At 40.5% G+C, this 20,678-nt stretch overlaps 1 protein-coding gene across 4 annotated transcripts; it reads left to right on the top strand.

Moving 5' to 3' along the window:
• Nucleotides 1-726: 726 nt before the first annotated feature.
• On the top strand, nucleotides 727-20,032 carry ago3b (argonaute RISC catalytic component 3b). 4 transcript variants are annotated; one of them, XM_044172871.1, is made up of 20 exons: nucleotides 727-895; nucleotides 1,091-1,377; nucleotides 5,468-5,645; nucleotides 5,818-5,938; nucleotides 6,223-6,431; nucleotides 7,263-7,399; nucleotides 8,389-8,523; nucleotides 8,809-8,896; nucleotides 8,995-9,142; nucleotides 9,541-9,660; nucleotides 9,758-9,880; nucleotides 10,630-10,763; nucleotides 11,146-11,330; nucleotides 11,584-11,743; nucleotides 12,015-12,105; nucleotides 12,352-12,546; nucleotides 13,284-13,418; nucleotides 13,665-13,766; nucleotides 14,579-14,778; nucleotides 15,019-20,032. In XM_044172871.1, the coding sequence occupies exons 2-20, from the start codon at nucleotides 1,359-1,361 to the stop codon at nucleotides 15,125-15,127; spliced, it is 2,589 nt and encodes an 862-aa protein (XP_044028806.1). In that variant the 5' UTR covers nucleotides 727-895; nucleotides 1,091-1,358; the 3' UTR covers nucleotides 15,128-20,032. The 4 variants fall into 4 exon arrangements, with proteins under 4 accessions (XP_044028806.1, XP_044028804.1, XP_044028805.1 ...); XM_044172869.1 differs by having other exon boundaries at nucleotides 10,597-10,763; XM_044172870.1 differs by having other exon boundaries at nucleotides 9,758-9,901.
• The last annotated feature ends 646 nt before the right edge of the window (nucleotides 20,033-20,678 follow it).

The following is a 20,678-nucleotide window of genomic DNA, read 5'->3' as shown; positions in this document are numbered from 1 at the left end:
GTGTATTTGGTCAACATGGAGCCAATTTTCACAATTTTATATAGTAGAGTAGTTTAATCTATGCAGCGGTTCCCAGTCTGAGGGGGCGAGAGCATACAGAATTGGAAAGCAGAAAAAATACATTTCTGCTGCACAAAATTCTGTGTATTTGTATGATATTTCTAATCCAGGCTTTTATTTAGCTTTTATTGAGGCCCCTAAACATGTTCAAATAAGAATGAAAAACCAGCCTTTGGTTGAACTGACCACCACCACCCAGTGACATCTGCAACCTGTGATGAGGGGTTGCAAGTCGACATGGCTTCATTTTAATGGCACACAAGCTGATTTATTCAACATTCTGCAAGCTGATCATGTGTTTTTTTTTATGTAAAACTGTAAACTGAAAAGCAACCACTAACAGATGTCAAATAAATGTGGTGGAATAAAAACTACAATACAACCTTCTGACATGTTGTGGAGTACAAATATAAAGTAGGCCAGCATAAAATGGAAACACCTCAAAATTGTACTTCAGTACAGTATTTGAGTAAATGTGCTTCCACCACTGATTATCGCAGCGTATAGACCAATAATAATAGAAATTATAAAGAAAATATATGTGGCACTATAGCTCTAATACAGATGCTAAAACATCTGCCTTGCAACACTTCTCACAATTTATTCGTTAGCTATACTTTTGTTTTGAAGGTGTATTCCGGAAGTGTTGATTTTCTATTGTCGCTAGCTTTATGTTGGTGAGTGAGAGGGCGGTGTAAAGTGCAGACTTCAGACCGGTTTCTAGTCGATATCGAAGAGGACGCCGGGGTAGTGAACCCCTCATATTTGTTTGATAAAGAAGAACACCGGATTGTCACATTAACTAACCGGGACGACGAATTGATACACTGACCGGGTAAATATTCATATCCGTCTTGTGTGTCGAGTTGCCAGTTAGTTGCTAGTTGTCGTCGGCTAAAGCTAACTAACGCTGTTAGCTTAACGTACCCACCGCAGCTAACGACTATCGGTGAAATTCAACCGACTCTGTGTCTAATCTAAACTGTCACAAACATTTCCAACAGTGAAAATAATCTTATTCTTCTTTCAGATACAAGAGAAAGAACTTCAAAGAACGGAAGCGGGGACATTTTGTACAACTTTGAGCTGTCAGTTGCGGTAAGGCAGGTCGGGGGCGAAGACTTCCAGCCGAGGGGAACCCCAAGCGGCCCGGTTCCACATCAGCGACCAAATTCTGGGAGCGGGGAGCCGCGTAGCCGGGGAGCGGCGTGTCGGCCATCGGATCTATAGTCAGGTTTTAACCGGCGCAGGGAGAAGTAATCACTGGGTGCCGGGTCATCCGGACAGATACCTCATGAATGGAAATCGGAACAACAGGTGGGATCCCCCGACTAACGGCCATGCTTATCGTGCTTAACAGTGCTAATTTGGTGTTCAGGTGCTGCTCTTGAGTTATTTGCGGACAGTGTGCGGTGCAAGACACAAGTTTGACCCCCGTGAATTAGCATCTGGGAGCTGCAAGTGTTTTATGTTGATCTAAATGGGCAACACTGTGGTTAAATACGTTCCCAGGCTATCGTGGGTACTGGTGCTCAGCTTGAAAATGCAATTCAAATGCCCATCTTTTTATCGGTCTCTTGTGTGTATGCCCCAAACCCGTCTCACGGGTTACTTGTATTGTCTACGTCATTCTTTGTCGGCTGTCAAAGGCAGGTGGTGATTCCGTCAGGTGTGCCTGAAGCCTGAGAGAGGCTGGCTCACTTTCAGGGAAGTGTGTGTGTGTCTCTCCGTCTGTGTATGTGTGTGTTCAGGGAAGTGTGTGTGTCTCTGTCTGTGTTTGTGTGTGTGTGTTCATATCTGTTTTTAAGGGCAGCCTTTCACACCAGCTGTTGCCATAGTTACCCCTAACTATTGAATAATGTTCAGTTAACCATTGCCTGTGTTAATTATAAATCAATTGAGCATGACAGGACATTAGTCAATTTAGATTGTTGCCAAGGGCCACAATTTGTGAGTCCCAGCTTGTATGTTATTGATGTTGTGGGGGCCAGTGGTGGACTGGGAGGGGAAACAAAGGGCCAAACTGGTTCACTGAAACTGACCCATTCATTCTTCACCCACTTCACCCATTTTTCACCTTATGAGCGGTATAGAGCAAAGCTTTATCAGAGAGTAACATAAATGTATACATTTTAAAACAGTGCCAGACTTTGATTAATGGGCTCATGTATGTTTATTTCAAAACTGATTTATCAACAGTTGTCGACAAGGTTGCTGTACTCTGCCTGTACTTGTGAAATCTGTGTAACACGGGTATTCTTGAAAGTAGGGCTGCAACTAACAATTATTTTCAGTATCAAATAATTTGCCTGTTATGTTTTCAATTAATTTAGCATGTAAAATGTCCAAAATCAGTAAAATTCCCCGTCACAGTTTCCCAGAGCCCAATGGGAAGTCTTTAAATAGCTTATTCTTTCAGACCAACAGTCCAAAACCCAAAGATATTCAATTCATCATGACATAAAGGAGCAAATCCTCACATTTTAGAAGCTGGAACCAGTGAATGTTTGGCATTTTTGGTTGCTAAATTTACTTAAAAGATTAATCGACTATCAAAATTGTTGTTGATTACTTTTCTGATTGTTGAAAATTGTTTCTGCTCTAATTATCCTCCTTAGTTCTCATATGTGTTCAACTCCTAATGTGGACATTTCTAACAGGCACATTGAGGGCAGCGAAATGTTCATTGATTGGGATGACCCCAGCCAAAGTGTATGTGTAACGCAATGGTTGGGGGGGGGCATGGTAACAATGGTGGGGGTAAAGATGGACTACTTAACAGCATGGGACTTGATGAAATTCTTTTTCTTTGTCAGTGGGTTTACAGCAGGTGACCCACCAAGAAAACTTTTTATGCTGCTTCAACAGGCCAATCTTCCCCTCGTTGAGGCTGAAATTATAAATTATAGGACACTGTGTGAACATGATGATAAAAAGATGTTGGAGCCATCTGTAGTTATTTATTTAATAGAGCGTGAGAAAAAAAAAAAAAAAAAAAAAAAGGCTACGTCTTCATACTGCTGTTTGAACCACACAGTTCAACCTCGGATTCGTCTTAAAATTCATCTTGCAAACATCCCTCGGCCATGTTTTGTGTTCTCACATGTTTTGTGTTATTTCACCCTTTGAAAGTTGTAATTTTATGCATAAATCTACAGTTTCCCTGTGTAAAAAGCCACTTAATGTTTTGTTCTGTCAGTAACTTGAAACATCTAAAACATTTTTTGCCACATCATTATTTTTTTTTTTTTACAACTTCCCATGCAGTTAATAATGTATGTGTATCTGGTTTAGGGCTGCCTGCAACAAACGAATATTTCCATTATTGAGTTATCTGTCGATAATTTTTTCTTCTAATTGATTAACCATTTAGTCTTAACATTGCCAAAAAAATAAATGCCCATCATATTTTCCCAGAGCTCAAGGTAACATCATAAAATTGACTAACAGTCCAAAAAACCAAAGATATATTAAATTTCTGTAGTGATGTTAAGACTGTACAATATTAAATCAGTGGAGGGCTCTCTTAAAGTGTGTGGGTTGAATGTCAGCTCCGTGTGGGCTGCTACTGGTTGTGCAGTGCATTTGTATGATGAAGCAGCCTGATAAGTGGTCATTAAACATTCTTCAGGCTCTCTTAGCCAGAGCAAGGAGGGGAGTTATATTAAGAGCCTGTATTTAGTCGGGCGTATTGGTTGAAACGCAGACCGATTTCTGGTACTGGCTCACCTGGTAATAGACGATACACTGGAAATAACCAACATTGCATCGCATATTAAAGTAACCAACAAATATTGACGACACAGCTGACATCAAAAAATTAATATTCTTAAAAACAAATAATGACCATACAGATAAAGTAAAATATATAGTTTTAAAAAAAATATTCCAAATAGTCATTGTTTTCGTCACCGGACCTCCAAGATGAATGAGACAAATCTGTGTGCACCTGTTTTCCCTCCTCCTGTCAGCATGCCTTTAGTTGCCATGGCGAAACTGTAGCAACATGGGCGCCATCGCCATGGGAACGGCGCAGGGGAGGAAGCGACCTGGGGACGCATCAGCAGAAAGAGCAGTCCTTTACTGAAAGATGACTCCTTATGGCAGGTTCAGGGTCTGCCCTCGACCCTGACAGGAGCTCTTTGCTGCACGCTGAAACAGTTAAATACTTTCCACCCACAGCTTCTGTCCCAGTTAATTCACAGCCACATTCATCATTACTGTTTTTCAGTAGGGCAATTTTTTCTCTCTCATTACAGCAAAGCGTACAACTCGCTATTTTAACAGCTTGAGCTCTGTGCGTATGTGCAGACTTTATGTCATGTTGGTCATTGTGTTTGTGTGTGTGTGTGTGTGTGTGTGTGTGTGTGTGTGTGTGTGGGTCCTCTGAGTCACATTTGTGGAAATTGTGTGGTTGTGTGATGTCACTTTTTATCACTGAGTACTTTCCAGTTTGGCATTCATGGAAATTGGTGTCAGATTGGCGTCGTGTCTCACCCGCCTACTTCTCCTCCCGTCTGGCAAAGGCCATGTCAGTCAGGAGAAATCTTTGAATGCTGAGTTGGTCTTTATTTAAAATGTCGCCAAACTCTGTAACCTTTTATACGGCCATTATCAGATTGATGTGGGAAAAACAGCGTCTGCGTTTGTTTCAGTTTTTTCAGTTTGATATGAAGCAATCTGTAATGTCTCTTGACCTTCAGTCCTAGCACCCACCTTCTGCTCTTTCCTCCTTATTCACCACTTCCTTCCTCCAGTTTGTCTTCCTCTCAAAGCTCTTAGCTTGTTTGAAAGGGAAGAGCACATTCATGATTACTGGTTTGGGTTCTGTTTCAGCTGTTTTGGGATGTTGAATGTTGGGACACAGATGGTCCAGAATTGACATAAATGCTGATGGGTTGGTTTATAGACTGGATTTTGTAGGATTATGTGCCAAGTTACGTAAGTTAAAAGTGTTGCTCAGGGAAAAATGGACCAAAATCCAGGGATTAAAAAACAACACAGGGAAAAACATAAACTGCCAGTCTTATATTAAGATTAAGAGAAATATTAATTGGTTAATTTTGGCCACTTGGGGGCAGCGGTACAAGCTGTAAAACACACAGTTGATATATTTTCCTTAAAAATGTCCTTTTCCTTAGCACCTTTTATAGTTGATATGGCAAACGTGTTAGCAAATACTTTCCTACCTACATCCAAGAGATATGGAGCAACATTAGCATTAATCTGGAGTTGTGTTTGTGTCAAGCTGGCACATTTGAATTGTATTACTAAGATAGATACTTTAATATACAAGCATATTCAAATTATCATTACAGTTGTTATAATTTATCAAGAAAGCCAGCGTGTGATGTAAACAATTTGTTTTTTTTAAAAACGTATTTATTTTTGGCATGTTTTGTTGTAGGAGCCGCTGAAGCCCAAGCCCAAGCCCTTTTTTCGTTGCCACGGCGACCTGGCTATGGCACCATTGGGAAGCCCATCAAGCTTCTGGCCAATTGCTTCCAGGTGGAAATACCCAAGATCGACGTCTATCTGTATGAGGTGGACATCAAGCCTGAAAAATGTCCTCGCCGGGTCAACAGGTAACAGGAAAGACTGAAACTGGTTCAGGTCTTGAGCTTGTCTTTACAAACAGACTGTCCTCAAGAGACTGGACTAGTTTGTTCAGTGTAGACCAGATGGACTGTGAATCTATCAGAGAGCTAGCTAATACTAGATGTGTGTTTATGTTTTTTCCCCTGGTGGTCTTTTCAGGGAGGTGGTGGACTCCATGGTTCAGCATTTCAAGGTGACCATCTTTGGCGACGTTCTGCCAGTCTACGATGGGAAGAGAAGCCTCTACACTGCTAACCCACTTCCTGTCGCCACTGGTGGGGTAAGACTCTACACTGAAGTTTGGATGCTGATGTTTTGTTTAGTCTGGACCAACAAAAATCACAGTTTAGCTTGACAAAGAATGTCAAGGTCACAAATGTTGTGTGAACGGCTGCTCAAGTCAGCTTTTCTTGTCTTCTTCTTTGTCAGAGGGACACCCTGAAAATAGGCTCACACTTAAAAACAGTGTTATACCAAAGTTAAAGTAATATATAATGGGGGCTGCAGGCACATTCGTTTTATCATAGATCAGTAGGCCACAATAAACCTTGTTTTCCTCTTCAGGTCGATCTGGATGTCACCCTGCCAGGTGACGGTGGGAAGGACCGCCCGTTTAAAGTCACCATTAAGTTTGTGTCGCTGGTCAGCTGGCACATGCTGCACGAAGTCTTGACGGGGCGCGCTGTGTCCGAGCCGGTGGACCTGGATAAACCGATCAGCACCAATCCTGTTCACGCCGTGGACGTCGTCCTTCGACACCTGCCCTCCATGAAGTGAGTTTTCTCCCTTGACCGTCTGCAAAGATTTGTTTTCCACATGAACACCTTTTTATAGGAATATTTAAAAGGAATAGTAAAGAAATGTATGCATAAGTCATACTAAAAAACTTCGAATCATATTGAAAGCTCAGTGTAGCCAAATATTTGAGATAATTACTAGTTTCTAAGATTTAAAGTTGAAGTGAAATATTTAGCTCAAATCACTATCACCTCAAAATAATTAAGATTGATGACTACTGTATATGATGTAGTCTACCTTTACCATGTTACAGTTTTCAGTGTCAATGACGGGAAGATGATGATAAGAGTTACGATCTAAATAGCACTGAATTAAGCATGAGGAGAGTATTTCTTGTTGATTAGTTCTGGTCATGAAATATGATCCAAGGATACTTGCATCCTGGAGCTACTGTATAGCTCCCTTAATTTATTATGCAGTTTTTTAACCACAAAGACGTCACATATTTGAACAGGTGCAGTTTAGTAGAAACATGTATGTACCCTACAATACCACAGGTGGATATATTTTCAGTTTATTAGATGGCCCAAGTGGGATTTGAATACAACATGGACAAATGGATTAAAAGCATATTTTATGTAATCTACGTCAAGATGTGCCATTTGGTGAATCCATTAACCAAAATAGCTTTTAGTAACATGAACGAAAACCTTTTTAGCCTCCTGTGGTATCAGACCTGTAACTCAGCGCTTGTGTTATGCTGCACCCAGTGAACCACACAGGCAATGCAACTCTTAGCCTGAGTTTTATTTTTGTGCTCTACTAACCTTTGTGTCACCTTTTGTGAACCTCTCTGTCCTCATTAGGTACACGCCTGTCGGACGATCGTTCTTCTCCTCCCCAGAGGGCTACGACCACCCACTAGGTGGAGGAAGAGAGGTTTGGTTTGGCTTCCATCAGTCAGTACGGCCAGCCATGTGGAAAATGATGCTCAACATTGATGGTGAGTAAGCACTGAGGAAACCACGGACATTTAAAGGAATAGTTCGACATTTTGGGAAATACGGTCATTCACTTTCTTGCCAAGAATTAGATAAGAAGATCAATACCACTCTCATGTCTGTGCAGTAAACATAAGGCTACAGTCAGTAGCTGGTTAGCTTAGCTTAGCATAAAGACTGCCAACAGTGGGAAACAGCTAGCCTGGTTCTGTCCATAAGAAACAAAATCCGCCTACCAGCACCTCTAAAGCTCACTAATTAACATGTTCTATGTTGTTAGTTAAATCCTTACAAAAAACTAAGGTTAAAAACACACTGAGGTTTTACATGGGACTATGTGCTAGAGTATTATGCTAGTTTTGTCATCACTGTTGTTGCCAGGCAACCATTGGAAATGGTCTGGCATATAACCCTGCGTAAAACCAAAACTTGTCATCTTTAACCTATGGTTTTTGTACAGATTAAACAAACGATAAAACATTTTAATTAGTGAGCTTTAGAGGTGCTGGGATTTTGTTAACTTTGGACAGAGCCATGCTAGCTGTTTCCCTGTTTTAATCTCAGCTCAGTTATACAGAGATTCTGGGAATGCAACTCGTGTCATTCAGACGTAGGGAGATAACAACACTTGTGACAGAGAAATCTGTGATCAGAATCTCCCTTCTCTCAATAGTGTGCTTTTTAATAACTACTAATCAAATTAAACTGCTCCTTCATTTTACTCAAAATGCCTTGAGTTTCTACATAAGTTACAACAAGTTACAAGCTTTCTTTTGTTTTTCTTGTTTGTACTGGCTAACTGGCAGTGTTTCTTCTAATGTGCAGGCACTGTTCATAAAATTTTGTCTCAAAAGTTATGCACTCTGCAACAAATTTTAATGCATTTATCTTTTTGGCCCCAAAGTGTGTGCCTCATGGCTCTAAGTAAACCTTCAACAACCTCCACCTGTGTTAGTAATTTTCAGTTTGACCTTGTCCTGTATCGTTTCAGTGTCCGCCACAGCTTTTTATAAAGCCCAGCCAGTCATCCAGTTCATGTGTGAGGTCCTGGACATTCACAACATTGACGAGCAGCCCCGCCCTCTCCCTGACTCCCACAGGGTCAAGTTCACCAAAGAGATCAAAGGTATGTCACCAAGGAAAGGCAGTGCTTGTTTTCACTGTGCTGCAGTACGAGGCTTAGCCTGTAAGGCTTTGTGTGTTGTTGAATGGGAAGCTACTGAAGCTTTTGATGTTGCAGTAGACTATTCAGTGTTAGATGCTTTGTATGTTGTGACAGTTTATTTGATTCAAGCTGAATCTTGGTGATGTAATTTCAGCCTATTCAATTGTTCCAGTCTATGAATAAAAGCTTCAGCCACTTAAATGTTGCTGATGCTTATTCACATTGATGTCTCCACCATCTTCACAGGTCTTAAAGTGGAAGTGACACACTGTGGAACCATGCGTAGGAAGTACAGAGTCTGCAATGTAACACGACGCCCTGCCAGCCTCCAGACGTATGTTTCTACATAGCACTTCATTAGCTGTTTACCCGCAATCAAAGATGTCGATGGCTTACATTAACAGGAGATTCTTGTTACTTTCAAATCCACAGTTTTCCGTTGCAACTTGAGAGTGGTCAGACAGTTGAACGCACAGTGGCGCAGTACTTCAGAGAGAAGTACAACCTGCAGCTGAAGTACCCCCACCTACCTTGTCTGCAGGTGGGCCAGGAACAGAAACACACCTACCTGCCCCTGGAGGTAAGGACTGTATGATTCCACTGCCAAATGCTGGTAAAATTTCTCTTTGGTAATTATAACATTAAATATTACCTGGCTGGTAACGTTTTGAGACAATATGCAAGTTTTACTGTAAAATTCATGCACAGTTTTCTGTTTCAGTCAAGGCTCATTTATTATTTTACTCATAAACCAGAAATATCAAAATACAATCAGTACTAGAAATCATAAATCACATTTTTATATCTAGCCTGCTGCTTGAAAATGTTGGGCCTCAGCATGTGTAAAGGTTATAGGGTAGCCTGGTTCCAGACCTCTGGATTGCAGCCCACATCTCAGAAACAAAATGGTAATTCAGTCAGATTATCAGGCTGAATTAAGAGCTGCATAAACCTGAACTGCCGTTTTTTTCTATTCAGGTGTGCAACATTGTAGCTGGACAGCGCTGCATTAAAAAACTAACAGATAACCAGACGTCGACCATGATCAAAGCAACAGCCCGCTCTGCACCAGACAGACAGGAGGAGATCAGCAGGCTGGTGAGTGTCCTGTAGACCAGAGATAAAACAGCAAGAAGCTTGCTATTTTTTCTTTTTTTCCCCCCTGTTCAATAAAAATAATTTCCCCTCTTCTCAGGTGAGGAGTGCAAATTACGAGGCCGACCCATTCGTCCAGGAGTTCCAGTTCCGCGTGCGAGATGAGATGGCTCAGGTGACGGGCCGCGTCCTGCCGGCCCCCATGCTGCAATATGGCGGCAGGGTGAGCTCTGAACCATTTATGGTACCTTCCCTTTAAATCACGCTTCATATGCATGTGTGTTTTTCATGTCTCTCTGTGTGTGTTGTTGTGTGTTTGAGACAGCGGGGTTTCCTCCAGTTTGTCAGGAAAGCTGCACAAGTGGGACTAATAATCCTGACTCTTGACATTTGGTGGCTCTGAATTTCTGTGCCAAATTATATTATATTATATAATGATCCTTTCAAGTAGTGATCAATGACATGTATATGTGGAACTCTTTCATCAGTATGACAACAATTTAAAAAATGAGCCACGCTCAGGCAGTTCTGACACATTGTCTGTGGGGAAACCCTGTGATTACAATCTGTAGTTTCATTTTTCTCACATTTAATTTGATGTGTCACAATTCTCTCTGATTGCATCTTGACTATACTCTTACAAATGCATGCGATTTTCAGAGATCATACCAAGATGTCGTTTTAATTTGAAAGCAGTCATTGATTTGCATGTCTGCCATAAAAATGTTTTCTTGTAATACACGCTAAATGCATGACCCAATCAGAAGCCAGCACAGATGAAATTTGTGTCTAATGCCATGATCAGACAATCAGTCAATCTCAGCCTATTAAATAATCACTAGCCTTGATCTTGAAATCCCACTGGCTGCCCGAATCCTTTGAATCTTTGAATCCATACTTTCTGTGTCCTTGTACTGTATGTGTCTGTGTGACTGCCAGCCCCAGCAGATCAACCCTGCACTGTCGTTGCAGAACCGCACGGTGGCCACACCCAGCCACGGGGTGTGGGACATGAGGGGGAAGCAGTTTCACACCGGAGTGGAGATTAAGATGTGGGCCATCGCCTGCTTCGCCACCCAGAGGCAGTGCCGAGAAGAGATCCTCAAGTGAGTACACAAAACTAGTTTAGTTTAGTTCGAGTGGTAAAACTAACAGGGGAAGTAATAAAACACTAAAAGAATGAACAGATTAAAGGAAGGATAATACACAATACACAGGATGTGAGATTTTAAAAAAGCTCTGGAACCTATGAAAACAATCTTACATTTAAAGAAACCAAATGTATTTAGATTAACAGAAAACATGATCTGTATTTTGAGAATTACAAAGTCTAACATATTTATACTAGGGTATGACAGTTAATTTTACAATTATATATACATTTTTAAAACTGCTACAGGCAGAAAAGGTTTTTCTTAGAATAAAAAATAGTTTGAGCACAGGTAAATGTAAAAAATTTATGGTAATTTATTTTTTCTTCTTGCTTAGGAGCTTCACTGACCAGCTGCGTAAAATCTCAAAGGATGCTGGGATGCCAATCCAAGGGCAGCCATGTTTCTGTAAATACGCCCAGGGAGCTGACAGCGTGGAGCCCATGTTCAGACACCTGAAGAACACCTACGGAGGGCTGCAGCTCATCATCGTAATCCTGCCTGGGAAAACACCTGTCTATGGTACAAAAATAACTATTTCTAAACCAAATGCAGTGTTTCAAATTAGAACAGCACAACAACAGTAACAAAAATAAATCAAGAAGTCAGCGTGTATAGAAAGATTGGATCTAAACCTCTGACCTCTAGGCTATTGCTACCCTTTATAAAGACAAACTTTAAGTAGTCTCACTTCAGTCATATGAACTTTGTGAGGCGTTTAAGTGCATACAGTAAACCGTGAATGTAGAGTTAAAGGAACATCTCTGACCCACAGCTGAGGTGAAGCGGGTGGGTGACACCCTTCTTGGCATGGCCACTCAGTGTGTGCAGGTGAAGAACGTAGTGAAGACGTCCCCTCAGACCCTCTCAAACCTCTGCCTCAAGATCAACGTCAAACTGGGAGGAATCAACAACATCCTGGTTCCACACCAACGGTAAAATTAACACAGCACATAAAGATAGACCTTCCGAGTTCTTGCTGCTGCGGCTTATCAGTCTTTTTTCTACCTAGTCACATTCTGAGTTAAGTGGGTAGGTAACATAATCATGCTATCTGACGTTCATTTCTTCTCAAATTTTTATTATTTTTGACTTCACATGAAAAGTCTCTCTGAAAATCTCTGCCTATTGGTTGCCTGTTTGAAAGACCGTGTCGCATCATGACTGATTGGTCGGAAGATAATTTTGTGTCTCTCATCCATCCAGACCCTCTGTGTTCCAGCAGCCTGTCATCTTCCTCGGGGCCGATGTCACTCATCCTCCAGCAGGAGACGGGAAAAAGCCATCTATTGCAGCGGTGAGACTTCACTTCAGAGAAAAGCTACTTGGCCAATAATCTTGTATTTTCTCTTCACTACTCATATCAGTCTGCGTCTGTTACCAAGGAATGCACTTTCTTACCCTGAAATAATTTTGCACTGGCGGCAGCCTTTTCCTTGCTGAAACATTTGACAAAAAAATGTTTCTTAAATGCTCTTAAGTTGCAATGCCTTTGCATATAATTGAGTTTCTCACCCATCTGACTGATGTTGTGCCTCTACAGGTGGTGGGCAGCATGGACGCCCACCCCAGCAGGTACTGTGCTACAGTGCGCGTCCAGAGGCCCAGACAGGAGGTCATCCAGGACTTGGCCTCCATGGTGCGAGAGCTCTTGATCCAGTTCTACAAATCGACCCGCTACAAGCCAACAAGGATCATCTTCTACAGGGATGGAGTGTCAGAGGGACAGTTCAGACAAGTATAACGACTTTTTTCTTTTTTGCTGAAATCTTACATGTTTTGTTAGGCACTGTCCAACTTGACCAGTAACTATAATTTTCCTTTTATGGAGGGAGCCCATGATCTTAAAGTCCCCCTCCACTCAAAAATATTATGTTGTTCTTCTTCCTACACTTGGATGTTTGAGCTTCATTGTGCAGAATGATGTATGTGCAGAGTTTGACACTAGAAGGCTGAAAGTGGAAAGTTTCTCTGAGCTCATTGAAAACCTGATTTTAAGGGGTGGGCCGACTAGCATGATTTGTCACATCACAAATAGTTTGGAAGCCAATCCTAGTCGAATTTACAACTTATACAAGTGTGATGTAGAAACTTGAAGCCACCAGTGCACATGCACTGAGAATGGACTTTACAGTGAAGTAGGAGACATCTTGTGTCCAGTATGAAAACTTTAAAAAAAAAAAAAAAAAAAGCATATTCATAGATTCTGGATTTTTGTTTTTTTGTGTGAGGGGAAAAAAACATATCAGACACACATTATTGTTCCAAGCAGACTATTTGTATATATGTTTTAATACATGTCTGGAGGGGATCTTTAAGTTCTTGACAAGTTGCAGATTGTCTTAATGCTAGTAAAATGGTTCTACTATATAGTAGATGTCTAATTCTTACTAATCAATCTGTCTCTGCACTTTACAAAAACACACATTTGCTAATTTGTTTACTTAGTAAATCTAACTGTATTTTTCTGTGTAGGTGCTGTACTATGAGCTGCTGGCTATCAGGGAGGCTTGCATCAGTCTCGAGAAGGATTACCAGCCAGGGATTACTTACATTGTAGTACAGAAACGCCATCACACGCGCCTCTTCTGTGCAGATCGCAACGAGCGGGTGAGTAACACAAAGGAGTTCTTTTTGTAGACAATATTAATGGTGCTCTGAGAATATTATGGCTGCTGGCTCTACATCTGTTTGATTGATTTGGTAAATTGGGGTAGAAGGTAATTAAACAAAAGAAAAAAGGGAGACTGAAGAAGGATTTGACATCCGGGTCAGAGCGCAGGCTTGTAAATGTGATTTTTCAGACAGTGTGACCTTCTCTTAAAATCAGTTGGTTAAATTAAGTTTTCCTCTCAGGTTGGAAGAAGTGGAAACATTCCTGCTGGCACCACAGTGGACACAGACATCACCCACCCCTACGAGTTTGACTTTTACCTCTGCAGTCATGCTGGAATACAGGTAAAGTTCGTAAGTCAAACAGCAACAAGATAGAGAACTATAGTTTTATAGAGATTTGATTCAGTGCAGGATGAAAATACCATTACGCTTAAAAAATAACTTATCAAAACAGAAAAACATTTCCAAACAACCAAGTTTCAGCTGTGGTCTCAGAATTCGGCAGCTCAATACATTCAGAATCAGAAATACTTTATTGATCCCAGAGGGGAAACTCTTTCGTTACATCTGCTCACTATCACGTCAATGCACACAGGAACAGAAGTACTAATAGAATAGAAATAGAAATAATAATAAAATAAGTCTGCAACGAGACAATTATTTCTTGTAAGAAATAAGAGATGTGCAAATCAAAATATAATACAGCTAAGATAAATTAAGTACAAAAGTGGATATAAAGTATAAAAGCTAAAACAAGTGTAAAGTACAAAAGACTAATCATTAGGTACTAATTTTATGAAGTCTCAGTCCGGGGCAGAATAGCATGGAACAATGATATGGGTATTCCTTCATATGTTTGTGTTACCTTTCACTGTAGAGACTGAATTATTGTTGTATTGTATTTTAGCCACATTGCTGATTTAAGGTCTTTTTGAAACCATACTTACATTTTCTTTAAAATTACTGAACTGATGTGCTTACTGTATGTTATACATACTTAGACCAACCTGCGGTGAAAGAGTATCAAAGAATGTTTTATCTTACTCAGCCACACTTGAGCAGCTGCAACTTCTCCATTTCATCGCTCATTGTTTTCCTCTCTCCATGGAGCTGCTTTCTCTGGGGTGTGATTAACTCGGCTTTCCTCCCTGCAGGGTACAAGCCGGCCTTCCCACTACCACGTTCTGTGGGACGACAACTGTTTCACCGGCGATGAGTTCCAGCTCCTCACCTACCAGCTGTGCCACACCTATGTCCGCTGCACGCGCTCTGTCTCCATCCCTGCACCGGCTTACTACGCCCACTTGGTGGCCTTCCGCGCCCGCTACCACCTGGTTGACAAAGAGCATGACAGGTGGAGAGAAACTCTTTGAATTTTAAATTAGATTAGATGAGCTCACACAACCCTGGGGTGCTACTGAGTAAGGGACTATGGAAGGTGAATATGTCTGAATAACTTTATGTACTCCATTCGAAAGAAATGAATGGTATGGGATTAATTAATTTTTCAGGGCAGACACTACTAAATGGAAATAATGTAGACTTTTTAATATGTAACTGACCATTATGTCCCTATGTCATTCCCTCCTGACAGTGCGGAGGGCAGTCACGTCTCAGGGCAGAGTAACGGCAGGGACCCCCAGGCGCTGGCCAAGGCTGTTCAGATCCACCACGACACACTGAGGACCATGTATTTCGCCTGAATGCCCCCTCCACTTCCCTCCATCTTTCCCGGCCTCTCAGCCAGTCTCAGTGTCCGACATCCATCGTCGCCTCGTCTCATCACGCAGAGCGACCCCCGGGCTGGTGAAGCTTCGGTCACTGGAACTCGGTGACAACGGCTGCGACTGCAGGCTGCGTAAGGATGTAATAAGCCAGAGAGGAGTTACAGCCACATTATGCAATTTGAAACCAGCCAATCATTTCTGTACTCCCGCCCGTGCATCTCTTTCTCACCTACATCTCCTCTGCTGTATTTAAATTACAATGGATTTTATCTCCTAAAGCTCGCAAGTCATGTCCTCGCCTTCCAGTTTTGACAGCAGCTCAAAGTTTTTATTTTGCTGTTATTTCCCCCTGTGTGTTTTAAAGAATGACGGAGCAGCAGGGAATACAAAAACTGATGCTTTTTTTGGTGCATGGGTGGGCATGACGCAGGACCAGTGAGGACCTGACTTGCTCCGTAGCCTCATGTTGAGCCTAATGTTGCTGGTTTATGTTGTAGATGGTTTTTACATGTTTGTTTGTGGGTTTTCAACTTGTCAATACAATGTGTTATTTCTCTGTTGAGCAAATGTGTGATTGCCATGGCAACACGTTAGTCGAGTACGCTCGTAAACAGCAGGCTGCCTTAGCGGTTACTCTTCTGTCTCCCTTTAAGCCAATGGTTCCTCATGGTCATTTAGCCAGACAGTAAGAAACGTAACTCGGCACTCTACCAACCACAGACACTGAATGAAATCTTTTTTTTTTTTTTTTTTTTTTTTTTTTTTTTTTAAACAAAGCCACGTACAGTCATCAATGAGGTATTGTGTATCGCTTGATGCCTTACTGCGTGGCGAGGTGCATAAAGAGGACTGCTAGAATACAATGCCATGGCCAGGAAATGGACAATTTTAAACTTCTCTCAGTCATAGTTCAGCTTGGTACAAAGTGTTATACCAAACGTTTCTTGTGTGTTTTATTCCTCTTGCTATTTATGAGTTGTTGTTTTCTCTTTAACTTAAATTAATATTTGCTTTCAGCAATAGAGCAGAGTAGACCGTTTATATCTTCTGACGACCACAAACCTTTTGACTTTTCCCAGTTTTTACACGAGGAACTGACCAATTTAGTTGTCAAAAACTCCTTCAGTGCAATAAGGTGTTAATACAGAGCGAGCAGGTTCAGTGGTGAATGTTTCCAATGAGCATTGGTGTGCTAAAATTGTTTGAGTGAGTTTTGGCAAGTGACAATGAACTTGGATTCAGGAATGTATTTGAAGTATTTAACATTCTTATGAACAAGTAGGACTGATGCCGCAGATGTGTGGATGAGTCGTGAGATCTGATGGTGTTTGGAGAGATCAAACAAAGTGCCTGATTTGGTTAGAGAGTGAACTGTTGGTTGGATGGAAGGTTTTTAATCGTATGTTGGTTTGGGTGCCTCTGTTGCATTTAGTGAAACAGTCCCAGAATCCCAGTGAACTGTAAAAGTACTGCACTGCCCGACACATGGGGCTGGACTGTAGTTGATCTCAACGCAATGCCAAGTTTGTGTGATTATTCATCATCATTCAATGTTTTGTTTTCTCGAGATCAGGAAATAATTACTTTCGCATCGACTTAACACGCTTCGTGCCCTTGTGATCGCAAAATATCACGCATTTATGGGAGATCATACAAAAGTTTCACCATAACACAAAAAACAAAGCTTACATTGCTTATGAAATATGACAAACTGTAGTTTTCTGCAATTTTTTCCCAGCTTTGTTTTTTTTCATGATGATAGTGTCATGATTTAAAAAAAAAAAAAAAAGCTTGAAGTTGTCAGTGAGAAAACAAAAATATAAATAATCACACTCATTGCTTCTCTGGCCTTCCTTAAGATGCAGTTATAAATGTGAATTTCTGAGCAGGTGTTACATGCGGCCAGGTGAAGGCAGAAACTTGTCTACTTGGATGTGTGTCCTCACTTGGTGCACTGATAGGACTCACTGTTTGCACTCATTCATATTCAGATTTCAGTCTTTATCACCTCGCTTTGTTGCGTTTGCTTTCAGAGGAGGTCTGGGCTGGGCATCTCCAAAACTGGTTTTCATCCTGCAGCTAAGGATTATTTTAATCATCGATTAATCTGCCCATTATTTCCCAATTAATTGTTTTGTTTATAAAATGTCTTATAATTATTATTATTATTATTTAATATTTGTTAAAATTTCTCACAGCCCAAGGAGATGCATCAGATTTCTTATTTTGTCCGACAGTCTAAAACCCAAAGATATTCAGTTTACTATCATATATGACAAAGAAAAGCATCAAATTCTCACATTTGAGTCGCATTTTTTGCTTTAAAAATGACTAAAAAGATTAATCGATTATCAATATGGTTGCAGATCATTTTTCTGTCAATCGACTAATTGATTAATGGACTAATCTGTAGTTCAGAGAAAGCACTAAAAAGCAACTATTTACTTTGGAGAAAACTTTTTTCTGCTATGTTTGGACACACCGGTGGCTCATCAATTTCAAATTACAACCAAATAATTATCAATATAATCACATAAAAAGACATCTTCTTGCAAGAATCCAACATTTTGAAGTTCATCAATATTTTTTATGCCTTTTAATCAACGTTGCCAGATATCAGTCACAGTGCTACTTCTTTTCAATGCCCAGCCCTTGAGGGTGTTGTCTGTCATGGCCTTGCAGTATAGTTTAACACAAACGAAGCCTTCAGGTTTCATCACTTGGACCAAACCAACGTGCCTGGTTGGGGTGAGGGTGGAGGACTTGGGGGGAGGGGTTGCTGTACTGTACGGATAGCTCTCTACTCTCACAGCCTTACAGCATCGTGCTGATGGGCTCTGTACTGCTAACTGTGCTTAGCCACATGCCACCAGAACCAAACTTACGCTGCTATAAGAAAACACATGTATTAAATACTTCATCAGATACATATAGGCTATATATTAATACAGAAAGACTAAGAGGATACGGTATTTTACTGCACTTAGAAAGATGCATGTGTTTATGGTTGAACAGAGACGTGATGCTGTGAGATGTGTGTTGTGTCCGGGCAAAGTTTGTGCTGGATTGGATATTCTTCATGTTTGGAGTCGACCTACAGTTAAAAGCATTTTCATTCTAAAAATATCAGAATGGTTTGTCCCCCTCTGTGCTTGTTGTCCTGTTGAAGCTGTTTCTTAATGTCAGACATTACCAGCATTTGATTTTACTTGAAGAAAAATTAGTTGTGGGCATGTTTAACATTGTTGGCTTGTGCTCTTCTTGTTTTTGAAAGTCTATTTAGAGCCTTATTACGGGAATCCCTTTTACACTCATAACGCCACGTACAGTAAATCGACCTCTGGAGCCTGTAGGCAGAGCTTTGTGTCTTACAGCGCTGGACATCAGATGCCTTTTTCCTCAAAAATAAAAGCATTTTTAAGTCTGAATTGAGATATATTTATATGTAAGGATACTGATGTAATGCACACACCACTTATTTTTTTCTAACAAAGTCCTATTTGAAGTAGAAGCATAATAGCTATATTGAAATATGGTGTTTAATAATCGTAGTGGTCTGTGATCATTTTTCCAAATTTGATAATGCAATAGGTTTACTTGTGTTACAAGCAAAACTGATGTGTTTGCTGCATTGACCTGCTTTGTGGAGACTGTTGAGGGTTGTTTTGTCATGTAAGTGATCAGATGAACCATCAACCCTCCTCTGCAAAGACCTGTGAAGACCTCCCTCTGCTGTTATTTTATCATCTCAAAAGCTCATCAAAGAAGTGAAAGACTTTGAATTTGATGGGGTTTACGACATTTATCAATGCATGTGCTGCAAACTGCATCAGTTTGGTTGTTTGTTTTTTAACTCTTTTTGCATATTCATGAGAGGAGGAGGGTTGAAAGTTCATCCTCAGACCGATTTGTCCGTTAACAGACTGTGCCTTTCCTGATGGTGCTGAAAACAAACAAACAAGTAAATCAAAGAAATCTTAACTTTCAGAAAGGGCGCTGAGGCCCGAGTCTACATTGATAAGTATATATTGATACATGACAATACTGTAAGGTGTGATTGTGCGCGTATATGTATTTGTTTGTGTGTGTGTGTGTGTGGATACCTCTGCCAAGAACACAAAAATATGCAGAACTGATCAGTGTGGAGCTGACAGGACCAAAAGGCCTGTGGGGATTGGTTTCGTGGACGGGCACTCTCAAGCACAACCCAAAAACTAACATTTCTGAAAAATAAAAAATGGGGGAACACTCATGACTCCATAGGTAACGAGTAGCTCAGTGTAGAGATTATGTAGCATTATTTATTTAACTTTATTTCTATAGGGACATGATGCCTCCCTTACTGCCTGTAAACACGTTTATTTTTCCTCCTTTAGCGTTTAATTTATGTGTTCATTCTTGAATGGACGGCAATAATGAAGATATCGTAAAGTTTCTGTGCAATCAGTTTGTCTGGCCTTCCCTCAGTTTATGCATGTCACCACCCTTTTTATGATTTTAGTTTTTCTTTTATCTTCTAATGTGAAATTTAGACGTTTACAGACTTGGGATAGTTCTTTGGTTGAGTTGTAACTCCACGAGTGCCCGTCTCCCATGTTAAGGGATTCCCCACAATAATAAATGTTTAAACCTCTGCGGTTGGCTGCATATCATACTCAAAAAGAAAAATAATGTTTGGGTTTCACAGTATATTAATGTGCTTTTTTTGTTTTTTGCCTGATTATTAAATGGTGTCACTTTTAAAAGTAAAACTGTATGTCAAGACTTTTTTTTTTTTGTCTTAACACTCATCTGACCCGGTCCTACGTTGAGCCTTTTTATTTGGTTGTCATATTTAATTTTTTTTTTTTTTTTTTGAATAAATACTCTATGTATGAAACACGTTTGTTTTTGCTATTTGGACATCAGCAGGATGTTTCGCCCTGTTGAAATCTGCACTCATAAGAGGAAATGGAAAGGTTTAGAAAGCAGTGAACACGCTCTTAGTTCATAATCCAGAGAGGAGGTGGCAGGTGTGAAGAAGAACACTGATCACAGATTCACACTTGAACCCATGCATACTCTTTGCACAATCATAAAATTAATTTCATGTGATGACGTTCACATCGGGTATCGCCGCCTCGAGTTGTTTGCACAACAATATAAATCTGCTAAGTCTCCTTTCTCAACTTAGTGGTTCAACTCCACTCAACAACTTACCGAAAGCAAAAGTTATGGTTGCAGCACATTTTAGTTGGCTTTAATCTCGTCTTGTCCCTTCAAAGGGCAACAAAAAGGAGCAACGCAGATTTGTTTTATATTCAAACACTTCCAGTTAAGATGCCACACCAGCCCTTTTACTGTCAGTCACCAGTTTTATTAAGTGAGTGTTACTGTTTTTGTTTAACACAAGTAATTTCACTGCTTCCTGTTTAGGATAATCTTACCACAACAACTGTACAAGTAATACTCCCTAATTAATTTCAGATCTGATTTTGTGACACTTTATTATAATAATAATAATTTATTATTATTATTATAATAAAGT

This window comes from Siniperca chuatsi, linkage group LG17 (assembly GCF_020085105.1).
Source record: "Siniperca chuatsi isolate FFG_IHB_CAS linkage group LG17, ASM2008510v1, whole genome shotgun sequence".
Taxonomy (NCBI): Eukaryota; Metazoa; Chordata; class Actinopteri; order Centrarchiformes; family Sinipercidae; genus Siniperca; species Siniperca chuatsi.
The sequence above is the reverse complement of the archived record's forward strand: the minus strand, read 5'-3'. Positions and strand labels throughout refer to the sequence as shown.